Source organism: Acanthisitta chloris, unplaced genomic scaffold (assembly GCF_000695815.1).
Source record: "Acanthisitta chloris isolate BGI_N310 unplaced genomic scaffold, ASM69581v1 scaffold1222, whole genome shotgun sequence".
Classification (NCBI taxonomy): domain Eukaryota; kingdom Metazoa; phylum Chordata; class Aves; order Passeriformes; family Acanthisittidae; genus Acanthisitta; species Acanthisitta chloris.
This window is the reverse complement of record NW_008658762.1, coordinates 118,931-138,186: the sequence shown is the minus strand read 5'-3', so window position 1 is coordinate 138,186 and position 19,256 is coordinate 118,931. Positions and strand designations below refer to the sequence as shown.

The following is a 19,256-nucleotide window of genomic DNA, read 5'->3' as shown; positions in this document are numbered from 1 at the left end:
ACACACACACACACACACACGATCCTTCTCAAAAAACCTGGACAACAACTCCACAGGACAATCTAGATAATTGTTTAACAGTATTAAAAAAAATAAAAATCTTATAATTTCAACATTTCAATCCAAATTTCTCAAACATTGCAGCAGATACAACTGGTCTCTCTCTCCAGTTACACATTTTTACAGAGCAAGACAGAATAAACCCTTCATTTAGCAAAGCATTGCTGTGTCTTCTGAGAGACTGACTAGATGTCAGAACTACAATGAAGAGAGATGTCATTACCAGATGAGATTGGTGGCATTTCTGGCATGCCAGATGTTGTGGGCCTCGAAGAAAGAGGTTTCCTTTCACCTAAATCTGAAAAGATAATCATGTGTTAAAAGGCTTAGTTGCCTCAGAGCTACTATGGACAGCACAGGACTCAGCAGACAAATGGTGCATTGTTAAAATGGAAGCACAGGGAAAATCGTTTGCAAATCAGCTAGGCATTACTCTGAGTCAAGGATTGTTGGGCTGGTGTGGAAGTCAGTGTGGAAAACAGGTGACCTAGTTATTCACACTTACGAGAATTCATATTACAACCTCATAATCTCAGCTCATTATGAATGGCAGGTAGTAAGAAGAGACCTTTTGATGCAGAAAACAGTCAGTGGGCCAGTCAATATAAAGCAACTCAAACCAACCTTTTCACATTAGCATTACACAGAAATGTATGTTAAGTTTTTCATTCTCTCTCACAGTTAAATTCTCTCAGCACAGGAAAAACATTGAGAAGGGCTGGTGCACAGCTGGGAACCTCAATAATGAGTAAACCAAATGCAATAAATTAAAGGGAACTCAGCTCTCTGCCCCTGATCCTCCATCCACAATCGTGGATGATGAGTGTGGATGAGAATCTAGATAATGTCAGCAATAACTGGCATTAATTACTAGGATGTTGACAACTACAGCAACAAAAATTTTCCAAAAATAGCAGCAAGGATAAAAAAAAAAAAAGTCTTTGCAACTAAATAGAGTCATCCTTTGACTTTTACCCTATACCATTTCTAACAACTGAAGCTCTGTAATAATTATGGGCATGGATATTTTCCAACTCAGTTGTATCTCCAGTAAAAAAAAAATTACACTTGAGAAATAACTTAATGTAAATAAATTAAGAAGGAACATTTTGGGGAGACAAATTTTACTTTCCACTGCTCTGCAAAGCATTTGTTATTATTATTTATTTACAATATGAATCTTCTTTATCTATTTTAAATATCCTCACTAATTAGTTAGCTGAAGCTGTTATTCTAGTTTTCCCATGTGTGCAAATGTTCACAAAGAGTTTTACATGCACTAGCCATAAATAGCAACTGAAAAACCAGCTATACAACTTACACCATATCTATCCATGAAGCTAAAATTTCTTCAGAAAATTTAGGAAAAAATACTATTTCAGGAGATTGAAGAACCACTTCATGAAGTCATTTAGCTCTATGCAGTATCTCAATTATAGACAATTTATTTTCAGTCTGATTTGGTCCCAGGTATCCATGTAACACAAGGAACTTACTTGATTTAAAATCATTACCCAGGAGTAGGATGCTTTGTAGAATAATGCAGCAAACCTGAACTGTACTAGGATGCCAAGAACCAGGAGGTTATTCAGCCAAGAATTTAACAGACTGTTGCTGCATTGCTCAGAGAAGATTTGGGCAATGAACTGCTTTCCTTCTCCCTTCACCTCCTTCTACCCCCACCACCCCATGGCCCCCACCACTTGCTCATATGCAAATAATGATTAAAAAACTTAGCCACCCTCATAGACCAAAGGCTACAGGAAAAACAACCTATCTCCAAAGCTATAACTCAATATATAGCTTACAAAGATCTGGCCTGAGGTGTGTTGACTTTCCTTTTTTAAGGCAATACATGGGAAAATCACAGCAAAATATATTTGGACATTGAAAAACTGACAGAATGAAAGAGAGAAAGAAAAAATCTTAGCACTAAAAAGTATATTTAACTCAACTGTAACAGGCTTAAGCATTGCAAAATGTAAATCTTTTTCTGACACACCTATTTGATCAATACTGTATTATTCTGTAAGCTAGTTGCAGTCTTGCTTTAAACCTGTGCTGTACCTGATCCCAGGAATGAGGATGCTGATACAGAATTTGAAAAATAACACAGAGGGCAACACACAAGGCAAGCAGTATGCAAAAGCTGTCTGAAATCACCAGCATGGAAGCAGTAATAAACTTTTTTACCCCAGCCAATCCAAATGGTATGCTTCTGAAGTAATATTAGTATTATTTACCAGTGTCTGGTATTTCTGAAGATGTAAAAGTTTGGGGAGTAGAGGTAACATGAAGAAAGTCATATGAAGCTGGAAAATAAAAGCAAAAATTTTGCTGTATGGTTTTGTGGTGACAAGAACCATCATGTGACAGCACCATATTCTTTTATAAGCTTACAAAGATTCTGGGTAATATTTAACACATCGTATTCCACAGAAAGGTAGAGTCTGAAATGTATAATAAGCAATTAAGTGTGACTTGAAAATGCATTAATGTGCAGACGCATAAAGTAATTAATGACCAAATTGTTATCAGAATCACACAAAAACCAGTCAAACTATAGAGCTGAAAAGGAGAAAGACCAGGCTGTTCAAATTAGGGGAACAAATTATGAACAAAATGTAGCAAAGTAGGACTGCATGGAATTTTTGTCTAGAACTCTTCAGATCAGGAAGGAGGATATCCTGGTGGTATTTGATGCAGCACTTTCATACCTGAAGTTATGCTTCATTTATGTCAAGCCAAAACTATTTAATGACAGGCACCAATCTCTGAACATTTCTGTCAGGAGGGTTAACCTTATGAGAAATCATTACCAGATGTGGTTGGTTGCACTTCTGTGGTACCAGATGGTTTGGATCCTGAAGAAACAGGCTGTTTTTCCTCAAAAGCTGAAAAAAGAACCTGAGTTTAACATGTTGAAAGACCTGAGACTTGATGGATTAGCATCAAATAGTGTAGTGAAGGCTGTGCAATTCCAGATGATGCTAATGCAAAGCTAAGCAAGGTGACAGATGACCTAAAACGAGACATGAGACAACTGCCATGACAACAGGAGATGATGGCTGACAATACAGTTTTCTGGGGAGTCCCACATGCCTGAAAGAACTCTTACCAGCAAGAAGTTCTATCTTATTAAACTTTCTGGGTAAGAGTTGCAGATTTTCAAAAAGAAACAAGGTAATGATGAAATATGACAACACTGTCTTTAAGCAGTTTGAAGCCAATAGCAAATATATTTTTCAGCGAGTCACACAGACACAAGAATGGTGAATAAGCAGCTCCTGAGCGTGTTGGTAGCCAAGATTGTAAAGCAGATCTTAAGATTACCATTTGCAGACTTACATGATGCTAAGATAATGGAAAAAAGTCATGGAACTAATCTGCTAATTACCCGTCTCCATCTTTCTGGTTTCTGCAGAAGGTAGAGATATGGATTTCAAGGCTGGACTCTGAGTAGCTAAGGGCAAACATGAAAACAATTTTTATCATTCCAAGAGAGACACTCTCCTTGCAAGTGAAACAAAATCTAATTTCAACTGTAATTAGCAAGTTTTTGTTTGGTTTGAAAGTCTCTTCTTTCTATCAATTTTTATGCCACTCATATTTGGCATACATTATCTAATCAAGCTGAATCAATATTACTTAAGAGATTTCTATTCACGGTAAGACAGCTACAACCCAAACACAATACACTTGATCTTCACAGCACTCGCAGGTCTGTGTAAACTGATTAGTATTACATTATGCACAACTATTTTTAAAGGTGTTGTAATTGAAAAAGATAAGAAAAGAGTAGTACAATGAAGTCAGTGATATAATCACGAAAGCCTAGTAAACAGCACCTTTTATCTGTTACCTGTATTGAAGACGATTACAAAGATGTTCTGGTTATTTCACTTTGAAGTATGGATAACCTGAAGTGTGTTTTAATGAAAACAGGGAATCAAGATGGAGCTGGGCACTCTTACCTAAAGGTCATCATGAACAAAGCTCCACCATGGGCAACATTTGCACTACCATCCTGTTTCTAGCAGATCCTATTCAACTGTGTGTACAGGTCAGTAAGTACTATTCTTTCCAGTAATCACACAGGGCCCTCACATAAGCATATCTGCACCAGTCACTGATATCCATTAGGTTGTAAGATATTTGAAAGAGAAAATTTTCATCTAGATTTTTAATTGGTATTTATCAAGGTGAGGTATATTGAAAAGCAGTCATGCCAGAATTTAAAATTTAAACTTCTCTGAATGCCTGAGATTGAAAAAAAATTCAAATAACTAGGTATAGGCTTCATTTCTAATGTAGGCAATATGAGTATATGCCAAGAAGTAAACAGACCTTTACTTTATATAGTGGATCTGCTTTTCCATTTACTTTCAATCCATCTTACCACATTAAAAATTGTGATCCTGGGTTAATACCCTGATATAGCTGGACTCAGCAGTTGAACCAGATGACCATTGTAGGTCCCTTGCAACTGGAACCATTCTATTCTATACTTATAGAGAGGAAATAATACCAACAAAAGCCATATGATTCACAGCTTTTGGCAAAAGCTTCCAGTGAGCCATTTACATCTGGTAAGAACTATGAGAGATCTCCCAAAGACATCAGAACATTGAAAGCATGATAGCAAAACTGTCTTTTGAGAAACATTTGAATTCAAAACATACTGACCATACAGGAAGTTTATAAAACAAAGGAGATATCACCCCCTAGCAAAATCAAGATAGAAAAATAAAGAGAAAAAAAGTCTTCAGGGGAACTAGGGCAGAATACAGGTCACATGCATTTGAACTTCATAAATTCAGTTCTGCTTTCTTTACTGATTTTACAACAGCAGGTGACCAAGGCATGCAGAGGCACAATGCGACCTCTTCTGTATAACCACCCCCTCAATCTTGCAGAATATCTTTGACTTGACCATTGACTTCATGGGGAGCACAGATGCTCCATCTAACCCAATGACTGGGCCCAGCTTCACATAAGGAAATCCCACTTTTGCTAGGTGAAACTACTTGGCAGGAATGGAAGACATGAGAACAAAACCAGAATAAATACTTGAATGAAACATATTTTGCCTCATCTGTTCTTATTCTACTGTTTCCACTGAGCCAAACATGGGATTAGGTTGTTATTCCCCAGCAGAAACAAAAATACATCCCATCCCTAATAATTCTCAGTTTTGCAGCTACATTTATACCAAATAGGCTCTCAAATCACTGTGTCTTTTCAATGCTGCCTGTCACTGGATTTAACCCAATTTCTTTCACCATGGTGAAAACAAATGTCTATTCCTATTCCCTCAAACATATCTGGAAAAGAGCTATGAAAAAATCTATCCAATTAAGAACTAATTGTGAAGATAATTTTCATGTTGGTTCTGGTTCAAATATGCATTTCAAGAACTAAGAGGTGTTCCTGGAAATTATTTTAAAATTTGGCAGACTATATTAAGCGAAAGTATGCCATCTAAATAAACCAGCACTATTCTATGATAATTTCTTGACTAATGCTTAGTGAAATATAATTTAATCGGATTCAAGGGCACTCCAGGTAACTAGTGTAATAGTTGCTTACATGCAAAGCAGCAACATGCAGCTGGTTTGGTTGAATGAGCTATTTATGTCTAACACAATGACAGAGTGTAGAGAAATACAGGCTTGTTAAGAAAGCAGAGGTCTTGAGAAGGGGAGACACAGGATATGGTGTAGAGAAGTAGAGGCATGGGATGATGAGGGATGGGGACCAGGCTTGGCACTGGAGACCCCATACCATAAACAACACAGCAGTGTTCAGTTGTAAAAACTGTATACCTGGAGCTGGACAAAGCTTATTTTAGGGGTAACAAGACAAACACAGAAATAGTATCTAACATACACAAAGGGCACTCTCTATGGTAAATTCAGATCTAAGATGTCTCAGCAGAAGAAAGAAAAAGAAAGAAGAGAAGAGGAAGAAATCATCAGCATGAACATCATATTCCTCTCAGCACAGGACTCCAGATGCTCATAACTTGCTGAAATATCCCTACTCATCACCAACACAAGCATCAAAGCACCAAGCTTAGGCCCCAACTGGGTAATGAAAGGGTGTAAAAAACAGCAGAAAAAAAGCAGAAACAAAGAAGATTGTGTGTTACTATTCTAATTACTTAATTGCTATGATTGGGCCTTATTCTGTATGGAAGTACTCCACCTGCATTAATATTCTGGTTTACTGGAAGAGTTAAATCTAGACTAATGATGATTCTTGAATTAGATAGACCATTAAGCTTTCCATTGCACTAAAAAAAGAGGTTTTGGTGTTATATACATGCATATGAATATATTTAAATATATATGTCTATACATATATACAACCATATAAATGCATGTAAATACATGTAATATATAACCTTTAAAAACAGAAAGAAATGCCTGTTTCTTCTTTGCCCACACAGTTTTGAACCCAATACAGGTAAAACTATTTTGAAAATGTGAGAAGCACCATTCTTTCTGCAATATTAGGCATTTCCAAAATGTCCTAAAGTTCATCACCAAACAGCTAATGAATCCATCTTATCAATATTTAAACCACAAGATCTACAAATTATGGCACTATTTTAATCAAATACACAAGTATTTGGCAAACTACATGAAAACAAACAGAACTGATGATGGCTGGAACAGTGTTCCAGCTGTTAAATACAGTCACTCTCAGAAGCTTATGGGGTACTTCCAAGAAAATTACAAAACTAAAAGTCCAGATTTTAGCTAATTATAGATTACCATTACCCTATAGGCAAAAGGTAGCCTGTAAGTCCTTGCAAGTTTTGTTTGTTTGTTTGTTTTAAATGAAGCATTAATCTGTCACAACAATAAAGGAAAAGCAGGCTTAGAATGAAAGAAGAAATTTGCAAGTTTTGTGAAGATCATTTTTTCACTAAAGTTTACTCATATGTACAAAGAAAGTAATTACCAAGTTCTGCAAATGGACTTTTTGTAGCATCAGAGATTCTGGATCCAGAAGGAAGTAGCTGTATTTCATTAGAAGCTATGATAAAAGAAATAACCAAAGCTTTACTTGACTAAGGATACTACAAGACACATCATGGATCTATATGTAGCTTATAAACCACTCCTGTAAACAATGATTTTTAATAAAAAAGAAGAAGCAGGTCCAACCTTGAAAAAAAACCCATATAAATTTGTCACTTGAAAAGGTATGTGGAATGTGAAAGAAATCACTTTTTCCCTAATCGTAACATAAAGATCTGTCAATCACAGGAATTTGATAATGAGCATCTATCAGTAACTATGTCCATCTAGTTTGAAATTAACCATTTTGATTGAATTTCTTATTTTAATCTTTAAATGCATGACAGAGCCAAGGAAGGTTGAGTATGAGTTAGAAGAAAGCTCCTTAAAAGCCAAAATGAAAATTAGAGTGAATGATGGTTTAGCTTCAGTAAAGTCTGGAAATCTGCTTTCAACTGTAAACAAAAAAAAAAAGACAAAAGAGAGAGTAGGACATTAACATGAATCAATTAGATTATGTAAAAATACATTTATTGACAAACATTAGTGGTCCTCTTCATGGGAACATCTGTATTTCAGTCCTGAAAATGTTCCTGAGCTTTCCCTTTATCATATATCCTCCCATGCACAGGCCACCTCTGCTTTAGAAAAATCTTATCAAAGTTTAAAAAATCCCCCCCCCAAAACCAACAAATTTAGATTTGTCTTCATAACTTTGCATGATTTGAGGATTAAAATACAGGCAACAAAATCAACATTAGAGAATTTAGAATTCTGAATGCCAGAAGTAAATAGATGCTGCTCCAGATCACAAAACTAACAACACCATGTTGAGACAATAAATGAAAAAAATCAGTAGAGCTTTTCTTTCCTTCAAGGCAAATGCAAATATATTACATTACATGCAATATAAGATTGTCCATTTGTGTCACTGCTGATGTTAGCTAAATGAACCTGTCATTAGAAGAAAATCAACGAGGTAATTATTTAAATTCTATCGCTGAGGTTAATTTTATTGATGGAAATTTTATATTATGTCAACCATGCAGATCAATAGACAGAACGCATTAATTTGAAGAATAAAATTGAATCATGCAGTCAAATCTGTGAAAGCCACAGTTCAGTCAGAGCTAGATGCATCCTGCATTACATTTCATTACAGTGTGAGTCACTGGAAACACAAAAGGAACCAGAAAGTTTTATTTAGGTCTTCCTTTGGAGCCAATAGAAAGGGGATGCACCAAATAGTAGAAAAATTCTGCTAGAGATGTAAAAAGCATAAAATGTACAAAGAATGTAAAAAGCAGAAAGATTAGTTACCCAGTATGCTTTGAGTTTGCACCAGTTTGGGTTTAGGCGTTGACTTAAATTCATCGGGTCCATGTACTTTCTCAGCCTGAGCTAGAAGAAAGAATCTTTATTTAACTTAGAATCCCTCTGAGCTTTATCTATTGCCCAAAGCCCACTTACCACCATTTTGTCACCTGATTAATTTCTACAGCAGCTCAACTCCATCATGACAAATACTTACTTTTGTTTTCAGATGTGAAGACTATATGATGCTTTCAGACTTATTTTGTTGCAGTTTTACATAACCAAAGGAAAATATAAGTCACAAAGAGCAAAGTTAAGATCAGAAGCTCACACTGTACCTCTGTTATAGCCTCTCAGATTCATTATATACATTACAAAAAAGATCTATTACATCAAAAAGTGTACTTACAAATATTTTCCCCACTATTTTGATTTTTTTAAATCCTTCTAATATAAAATTTATCAAGAAAAGAATAAATATTTACCTATAATACCTCAGCTCTTTCATATTTCTAGCAATGATATAATAGGTTTTTATTTCCATTCATTCTTCTAATTCTGCATATTCAGAGTAAAGCATGGGCAGTTTTTTAAACAGTCATTAAGTGTCCCTAAAATGAATTTCTGGCCATATTTTAATATACTAGTGCATAACTATACACTTCCAGCTGTTTCATCTAACTAATAATTCCAATGGTAAGGAAGCCAAGATCACTTCTTTCCTCTCCATCCTGCTGGGGATACCATGGGCCTTTAATCAGTCATAAAGTAGACACAATCAGTCATCTCAGATTACAAAATGACAAAGTTTACAGATATAGAACACAGGATGGTATGGTCTCAGCCTTGAATGTGGTAAGAGCATTAATCCCTTCCACAGGGCAAACTGCAAAGTATTTAGCCCATGTCGGTATCTAGAAGAGGTCTTTAATAATTATGATTGGCATCAACATAGCACTAAGCTTTAGTATTCATTCAGTTTAATAAAAGATCTCATTCTTTTTGAGGCACAATAGAAGACAGTTACTTTTGCTTTCCCAGCATGCTCTCCCTGCTTTTTCCACAGTCTACTGCTTCAAGCAAGAACTGATCATGTAGGCATATAAGATTCTAATTTCATTTCCTGAAAATAACCATGCTGTTTCCCACATTCTAAATAGTTATTTAGATGCTACTACTACAGTTGCAACAACTATACTATTTTCTATTTTGGAGTATGGTGCTTTTCAGTGCCACAAAATCTGGAATCTTCACAGCCTCTGCCATATTGGGACCCAACTCAGCTTCTACAAAATCAGTTATGTGCTGTTACTGTCAACAGTGAAAGGAGGATTTCATTCTACAGAGAATTTAAAGCAATTTATCTCTATGCAACTTGTGGTAGAAAAGTCACCCACAAGAGACACAGAGACATCAACTAACAAACCTATAATTCAGAAGTACTTCAAAAGTGCACATTTCTTACTGGTGAGATGTAATACTGAAATAAACCCAAACAAACCCACACAAAAAGGAAATATGGAACTTGTTATGCTTTGGATGTTTTTTTAGAGGTCATGTGGTTTACACTCATATGAAGCATGTGTCTTGTCAGGTAAACTAGCTGAGCAAGCTGAACAAGATAAAGCATGTCTAGAATTAGGACAAAAGAAACCACGATGTCCTCATTTTTGCACAGAACATTGTAGAGATGACATGAAACAACAGCAGACATTTTTGTAAAAAAACATAGAGGAAGCAGAAAGTTTAGGCTCTGAAAGCTAAACTAGTGAAAAAGAGAAATGTCTCTCACAATTATAGGGAACCAGGTAAACTAGGCCTGATGCAGTTCAATCTAAAGGGTTTACAAAGTAAAGGGTTAACACAACCAAGCAAAGAAAATTACTATCACAGCATGGAATACATCAAGAATGCACTCAGGCAACGTTTCTTAAACTGTTTTCTCAAACTTCTTTTGACCCTCTCTTCCTGCACAACTGGATTTAACATATTCTGATGAAAGCAATAATCTCACTCCTGATATACCACATGAGCACAAGGGGAAGCCTTCAGGGGCCAGAAGGAGGACAGGAGAAACAGAACTTCAGAAACATAGCAACAAAGGAGTTATTTCAACTAAACATTAACCCTACTTAATGGATTCACAGGTAGTACTTTTAATTTCCAGCATATTCCCTATTTTGCAGATCTACTTTGCAAAATTTCTAGTAGAATCCGTTACTTAAAGAAATAATTAGCTGTTTTTCTTTTTGTTTTTTTTTTAAAAACTAGTTCTTCCATGTCCCAGACAAATGTGCTCATTGTACTCGTATTTCTAAGTGTTGGTAGGCTCCCAATTTTCCTGTGAAGTTAACAGAAAGATCCACACTTCATTTAATGGAGAGAAAAAATAGAAGCAGTAGTTTGAGGCATATGAGACAATATTTCAAATATTGAAGAAAAAAACCACAGCACTATGAATTTGTGCTGTTAAGAATAAATTAGTTCTGAGCGGAAATAATTGTAACAAGCCTGACAAAAACAAAGAATGAAAGAGCTTACTAATAAGTCTTTCCATGGAAGTGCATGTCAAGGGAGTGGATGCTTGAAATTAAGAAAACGATGGGATACCTGGTTGACAAATATATCCAAAAAAGTAACTAAACTGTTTAATATCACAAAACACACCCTTTGATAAAGATCCAGTGGAATACAAGAGTGGCCCAGCTCACAGAGCCTTTCAGACAGTTTGCTTGTTGAAATGCTTCAAGCTCCTTTCTTCTCTTCTTGCATGGCTGATGACACAACAGATGCAACAGCACACAGCTTCTATTAAATCAGTGTTTTGTTGCCACTTCTGGAACCAGTCTTTAAACCTTACACAGCAAATAATTGCTATGCCTTACTCAGAGAACCCAGTACGATTTTCAAATGACAATGTCTGCATGAAACATAACGAACTAGATCCTATTGCTAAATTCAATTAATTATCCCTGTCTCTCAAATGCAACCCTTGCGAAAGGCCAACGCTCAGATCTCTTGCTTAAGTTACTCATAAAAGTCTGGCTCAAATGCTTAGTATTCAAGTTATTTTTTGCATATTCCATGGCAAGATAGAAATCACACTCGAAGAGCACTTTTAAAGGATTTGCTTTTACTTCTCTGTTACCTGATTTTTTTTCCCCTTGAACTGAAATACTGTAACAACAACTAGTACACACTTTAATGTAAATAGTGTCACATACTCCTACTTGAACAAGACACTGGTGCTGTGATCAACAAATAATGCCTGAAAGGAATGGCCACCACAGGAAAAAAAAGACTTGAAAGGAAAAACACAACGGAAGCATGAAATGGAAGATGAAAATTATTCTAAACATTCAGTCAGTAACTACTGGTGTGAGAGCAATAAGAATATGTTTAATTGCAACAAACGGTTACTAAAGTGTTATAAAAAAAGACAGTACTTGCCAATTATTACATGCACAATGAAACACACTATACGACTTCATAAACATACAATTCTGTGCCATGTTTAGAGATGATGATGTTTATGGTTAGAATTACTACATGCCAGTACATAAACATAATTACAGAACACAAAGGAAAGGAGATAGAATGGACCAATTCTCTCCTTCCCAGGTGCCAAATTTCACACTGTTTAGCTGATTAACCAGTACATTCCAGCAGAAGGAATGACATAGTTTGATTAGATGAATGCAAGCTTGAGGACTAGGATTCTGCAGGACAGCCAATTACATAATTTTATGCATTCAGTTCTCACTTTCACGAAATGGCAAAGTCCCAGAAAATATATTTGTAGATTGCCTCTTGTGCAGTTACTTAGAGAAGGTAAATAATTTAGTAAAATAACTGCACAAGAGACCACAAGAAACCTCAAATTGTAAAAAAAGGAAAGAAAAAATTACTTATGGTTTTTTAAAAAGTACCCACACATTTCCATTTATAACCTAGTCCTTTATTACACATAGAAACTTGTAGAGTTCAGAGCACCCTTAGATAATAAATTTTTGAGGAAAAGCATCTTTGTTTTCCTCTTAACATTTAAGATAATCAAAAAATAGCTATCCATATGAAAGTTTTGCAGAAAGGAATGGATGGTTAAAAGCGGAATTTGGCAAATACACTTATCTATTGAGTGGAAAATAACATTCTGCAAACATTTTCACAGAAAAAAAAGAATCTTAAAGATGGCTGTTGATCATTACATTATTTTGCTGCATTACTCTACATCTCTTTTTTTTTTTCCCTACATATTCTTTGGGAGGGTCTTTTTTTAATTTATTTTAAAGACTAAGGTGGTCTAATGATGTTAAGTATGGCATTTTTCATATACTTAAGGAATAAAATAAACACCATAATATTTAAAAGCAGTATCTGCATGAACCATGTGATGTCAAAGAAACAACATGCTACACGTTTCAGCCAGTCTGGAAATACTTGATAGATGGAATAGAGTAATGTTAGCGAAGTCACATAATATGTCTAAACCAAGCCAAAGCAAACCTTTGCTGCATTGTTTCCTCAAATTTGTTTTTAATTTTAAAGTCTCACCACCATTCAAGCCTCCTTTCTCCCTTTCAGCAAAGAAGTTGGCAGAAGAAAACTATTGTCTCTGATGACAGTAGAATCAAGACTCGAGACTCAGTTTAGGATAAGAGCCAGACTACTGAAAATGAAGATAGGCACATGCCTTCTTAAACAATTCTGAAACATGGGTCAATAAAGTGGATGGAAAGTTAATCTTCATCATTTGACTTTCAACAATTTAGTTCTTTCCAATCTTTTTTCCCCTTGGATTGGAAATGTTAAAATATAGGACTATACTTGTTAAACAAATTCAGAAAGTAGTCTGTCTATGTTACACTAACTTGTTTTCTGAGCAAATGGAGTCAATAAATCTTGCCATATTTAAAATTTTACTTTTTTTTTAACAGTTAAAAAATCAGCATCTGTCTATACCCTTTTAAATAACTGATATGTTTTCAGCCATGAGTAGATGATAAAAAACTTCAGTCTTCCAAATACATAAGTTAACATATGTTTCACAGACACAAATCCTTGGATATGAATCTAGGATGAAATTTCATATTACTTTCCTATGTGTGTGAACGGGTCCCTTTTATATTAATAGGACCAGTAAGTCCACAGAGTGTGGTTAAGACTGATATGTTTTAAACTGAACTTACATTGAACATCATGGCATCATCCTCCACACCTCTGAAATAGAGCTTGTTCATGTGACTGTTCCATCTTAACCTCATGCATCCATTTTGTACACCTTCATTTTCTTCTTCATGTATTTCATTAAAGTCAGAAACCCAAGGTTTAACCAAAACATAGCCCCATATTAACCAGTGTTAACTCTAATTCAGCCCAAACCAGCACTAGGGTTTATCAAAAGAAAACTTGTTTTGCTATTTTTCACGACTCCAAGGTATCCAGCACCCCACCATTAGACATGATTTTAATTCTTCTGTGGTTTTATAAATGTAAATATTGTATAATTTGAAAGTTTCCTCAAAATTAGATTCAGATTTTTTCCGCAACTACCACACATTACTACTAATTCAGTTACATTACCCTCCTGTTTTCCAACTACTGTCTTTAACTGCAGATTAGCCAGCACAAAGATGGATTTAATTTTAGTTTAAATATATATGGCAAAGACACTCCACAGAGTTTCTAAAAATAAAATTTTCATTACCTGGAAGAGACTCTGGGGATATTTCTTGAACTTCTGGTGTTTTGGATTCAGCAGGCCATACTCCAGTTTCATTCTTAGCTAAAAGGGCAAAGACATTAGAGAGTAATTGTAAAGATGAATCTGTTCTTTTACAACAGATTTATTTCTGCCCCACTTCAGTTTGACAAGGTAAGCCAACATGGATAAATGTGGAAAGCTGAATGCCTGTAGGAACCAATGAACTTCTACAGTACAATCAGTACAAGTATCCATCTAGTTATGTTAAATACATTATTTTTTGGGTTTGTTTTGTTCATTAAAACATATTTTAAAATAAAATTTAAAGGAAGGATTTAATGCCTTATGAATCATTACTGTCACACTGCAGAAGAGTTTTTGGTGTTTTTCATTTGTCTAGCATTTGAGCATTAACATTTTCTAAATTAAGAGATGCAATATAGTCCTAAGTGTTGCAAAAGAACAGTTAATGCATTTTCAAAATTGTCATACTAATCATGTCCTTATTGTCCTTGACAGTACTTTTAACAATTACAGTGGTAGGACAATAGTCTTCTATTCCAACACAAACAAAGATATTCCAGCAGTGGCTATAGAGTAAATTAATTAATTTGATTTGAATAATATACCTGTTGCTTTTTCTTCTGCACCACTACTTTCAAAGTAACCCAAACAAACCCAAGCCATATGTTTTTGACTAAATTAAAAGACAAAACACACTTTGAGAATTCAATAAATTTTATAGTTTGCAATGCATTATTTTGATTTTTTAATTAATACAGAATTAGAATAGTTGCACTATGTCAGCAAATCAGAATTAGTCATAACTTCACACACAGGATAAGCCTTATAGTATTTTATTGTAGATGTACATCAACCTCAGGCAGCCCTGAAAGATATCTGTATAGATTTGGAAAACACATCTTTTTGTCAATTACATTAGGGATTGATATTATTTCTCAGAGTATTTTTGCCTGCCATACAATGACTCTTCCCTGTTTTACACTTCTTTGAATACAGGAGTCCCTTGTGCGTACACCCCTGTACTTCATGTTCTCTGGTAAGGGATACATAATAAACAGAACAGAACAAAGCATCACTTGTCTGCCCTGGTTATTTTTGCAAAGGTGTTTGTGCAACATGCTGTGAAGAGCAACTCCAAACTGGCATCACACCAGCTGGCTATTTTAGACATATTGGCATTTCAATTTAGAAGCCCAAGTTCTACACTCAGCCACCTTAGGAAGTCAAACATCTTGAGGTCAGCTGAAGCTACCTCCATCTTTTTCCCTATCTTTTGCTCATAGTCACATTCTGCCATTTTTACTGTGCAAATTCCTGAACCTTATGACCTATCTGAAAACGTTTTCCTGCAGAAAGATATAATTTTACTGGTATAAAATGAAAACAAATATAAGAATTCTAGATACTGACATCCAAAGCTGATATTGATGGTCTTAAAATATGATTTTCTTAAAGTAAGGGGTGTGAAAATTGGATTTGTCAAAATATGGTCTACTGAGATTTTTTACCTGCACACCATATATATGTTAGCACTATGGAAGTAATGGTAAGGAGTTTGTTTTCCACGCTTGCTAGTCAAAGAAGATACTAGTAATCAAGTTAATGTCTGATTAATTTTATCATCATGATTGAAAACTGTTAATGCTCTGTAATGTAAATACTGCAATTAAGGCTTTACACTTAGCTTGAATTTTCAGCAGCCACAGATGACACCAACAATATTTGTCTGTGAAATGCTAGTAATACTAAATTTTAAGGAACTCAGCCTCAGTACAAACATATTTTTACTCAAACACATGTAAATATTATTCTACTGTGTAGCTCTACCCTTACATCTACACAGCATCTTAAAAGAATAAGTACTGCTGTTTTCTTCCTGCAAAGCCAGCAAGGCTGAGAATGCGCCATGGTCTGCAATGGAATGACAGAGTAAATTAAACAAAGCAGAAATAAGAAAGGAAAGAATTCTAACCCAGTTGTTTGAAGTACAAATTAACTATTAAGATGTGTCAAGCCAAAAGTCATCAGCTCCAGAACCCTAGGGATCTGTGAAAGATGCACTGGGGTATTATTAAGGTTTTTAAAGTTAGCTTTATTTTCCACAGTTATGCTGTTCACAGATGACAACACTAGTTTAGAGATCTTAAAGAAACACCCTAATTAAAGATTTTTCTGCAGGTTTCAGGCATGTTCACAACATACACATGAAACCTGTACTGAAGTGTTCTAATTTCTGGCTGTCATTTTCAAATGGACTTAATTACAGATAATAAATAAGAATCTGTTCATGAAGTACCTTATAAAACCTGTCCAGATGTTTTAAATTAAGTGAATTTCTATGAATCCTTTTAAGTCCAAGCAAATCATTAATTAGAAAATAGAAAAAAGAAGGTAAGAGGAATAAAATCCGTATATGCTTGCATATATGATCTCACATCACCACACTTCTGATACTGTTCATTAAAAAATACAACCTTAGCTCATTTCTGCTTACCCATTTTTTTCTTGGATGCTTGAGGTATGTCATCTATCGTCAGGAGAGGCGGAAGTTTCTGCTGACTCTCATTGAGACCTGGAACAATAAGGTGCACTGCAAAGAAAGATATGCACCATTAATTTCAGAAGAGATGAAAACAGAGTCTGCCCTCTGAGACATGTGGGAAACTACTACTGAACTGTTGGGAGTTTAGTCTGAGTATCTGGGAAATTAGTTAGTTCTGTTCAACAATTATCACTCCCATTTGGGGCTATTTCCACTTTATATCACTCACTGTATCATCATCATTTCATGAATAATCAGAATTGAAAACAATTTGATACTGGAACATACAACCCTGGAGTACTGCAGCATCACATATTCTAGGACATTCTCTATGGTGGGCCAACAAGACTCAACACCAATCTGGCTTACTAAGTATGAGTTTGATTCATATCAGTACATTCAAACTCATTCAAAGCAAACTTAAGCCAAAGTTATGCAGTCATAGAAGATATTTCAATATATAAGGAGTAAAAACCTTCCTGAATCATGGAATAAATTGGTCACAAGGTGCATGACGCGGTGACCCTTCCTATTCCAGGCAGACTTGTAGCTCACCACACTAGGCACTATATGATAGACTTTTCCCTGGTTTTATGTTCTAAGCCATTATTGTGTATTCTTATAGGTCAAACAAGAACAGAAAGCGTGAATTCGAATAGCTTGGAGGGAAACTGTTATGCCCCTAACATCAAGTTATAAAGGTCTAACATCAAGTTCTAATTTCAAGATCGCTATGATCTAATACACTGGTATGGGTTTGCATCTGTAGATTGCATGTTATCATGCTACCTTAAAAACCCAATAAGAACAATCCCTCATCTCAATAAGATCTTTGCCATAAACCTTCACTTGAAGCACGGAAGAACTCCTTGGCTTGAACAGTGAGTGTCTTAGAAATACAATGACAATAATGTGATTCTATTTCACTCAAGCTACAACATTCTTGAACCACCTGTACCACTATAAATTGCAACAAATACTATCTGAACCAGCTGCAAAATATACTTTGATACGCAAGGAGATAACTATCAAGATAAGAAAATTAAAAGCATTTTCACAGTTCAAATTTTCAACCAAGCGTGACGAAAAATGATAAAAATATCTTCTAGTCACCTAATATTGCTCCTGGGAGAGAAGAACTATCTGGTGTTTTTGACTGCGTCCGATTTTGAATAACTGTGGAGACAATACAGGGATGTTAGAAGCTTATTTTAAAAAACTCAAACCAAGAAATAAAACCACACCTGAAACAAGCCTCAGTATTCTGAGAACCTTCCCTCAACTTAATAATTGCAGATGAGGACACCGTCCTAATATTTTCTTTATTTACATAAATTTAAGAGACTGCAAACTGTGTTTCCTCTATATCATCTCTTAATTGTTCATCTCTTTTCCCTGACATCAATTTTGGTGAAAAATTACATTTTTTGCTTATGTTACTATAGGGCCTGCTGCAGGCCATCTGGTTACCCTGACATTCATTTTCATCTCAAATTACTCTTGCAGAGTATAAGAATAAATTTTTAAAAAGTATACAAATTTACCTTGTTTGATTATTGTGACAGGGACCAACTTCTTATTATCACTCAGTATAAGCTGAGAGAAGAGAAAAAAGACAAAACAAAAAGCCTTGGGATAACTGCCATAATAGTAATTGAACTTTCTGAGTAATAAAAATAGAGGGCTCTAATCCAATACCGCGCCTGTCCCAAGTTAACACTGGATATGGCTCTGGCCCTAGTCACTGGTGGTTACACTATTGCTTCAGTTCCCACGGGCTAGTGTTGTAATATTGCATTTTGATCTCCTTTCAGCCTGAGATATTTTGCTTCATAAAAACATAGTATTTGACAGTTTAGGAATCCCCAATCCTCTTTTCTTTGGGGATTCACTGGGAAGTAGTCCAGAAAGCTGAAATTTAACTACAGCAAAACATCTGAAATGTATGCATATACATATAGAAATTATAGGTACAAATATATACAAACTGGGTCACAAGATACAAATATATTCTCAGGAATAGTATATTTAAAACACAAACTATTCCAGAACCTGGAATTTGGACATTTGTAAACTATCAGCACTCTTGGGTGCACAGCCTCCTTAGAGTAGATTAACTCAAAGTGATTTTATTTGGTGGAATTGTTTGCTAAGTCTAAGTGGCCAGCTACCCATGTCATTCTTACATTTTTATGCTAAATACCTGGACTATTCTGCTGTTCACTTCTCTTTGACCCAGATTACTTCTTGCCTAAGTGTGACTATTTTCAATTATTATCACATCACAAAAAAGAAAGGGAAATATGAATGGACCCTACATTTATTAAAGAAAGAAAACAGCTGATCCCAAAGATTATAAATTAGAATTCACCACCATACATAAGTATTAGGAATAACTTCTGAAAACTTAATAATACACTCAAGTGATAAGACAAGGCAGACTGTAATGCCAGCAATATAGAAATGCTAAATACATTAAAAGGAGATTTTTTCCAGTTATATCTGAGTTACAAGAAAGAAAAGAACTCAGACAATCACCTTTCCATGCTAAATGTGTACCATTAAAGTCAGAATCAGATAAGTT

The 19,256-nt window shown here is 35.2% G+C and overlaps 1 protein-coding gene across 1 annotated transcript in view; it reads right to left on the bottom strand.

The window, feature by feature from the left end:
• ABI3BP (ABI family, member 3 (NESH) binding protein) overlaps nt 1-19,256 on the bottom strand; it is a gene marked incomplete at its 3' end in the record, with an annotated part of 108,201 nt that overhangs the window by 58,495 nt on the left and 30,450 nt on the right. The window contains exons 7-10 of the mRNA XM_009085208.1: nt 18,217-18,244; nt 17,786-17,848; nt 16,625-16,720; nt 14,110-14,187 (exon numbers count right to left, since the gene is read on the bottom strand). Coding sequence (XP_009083456.1) covers nt 14,110-14,187; nt 16,625-16,720; nt 17,786-17,848; nt 18,217-18,244 — 265 coding nt within the window. The remainder of the gene's footprint in view (nt 1-14,109; nt 14,188-16,624; nt 16,721-17,785; nt 17,849-18,216; nt 18,245-19,256) is intronic.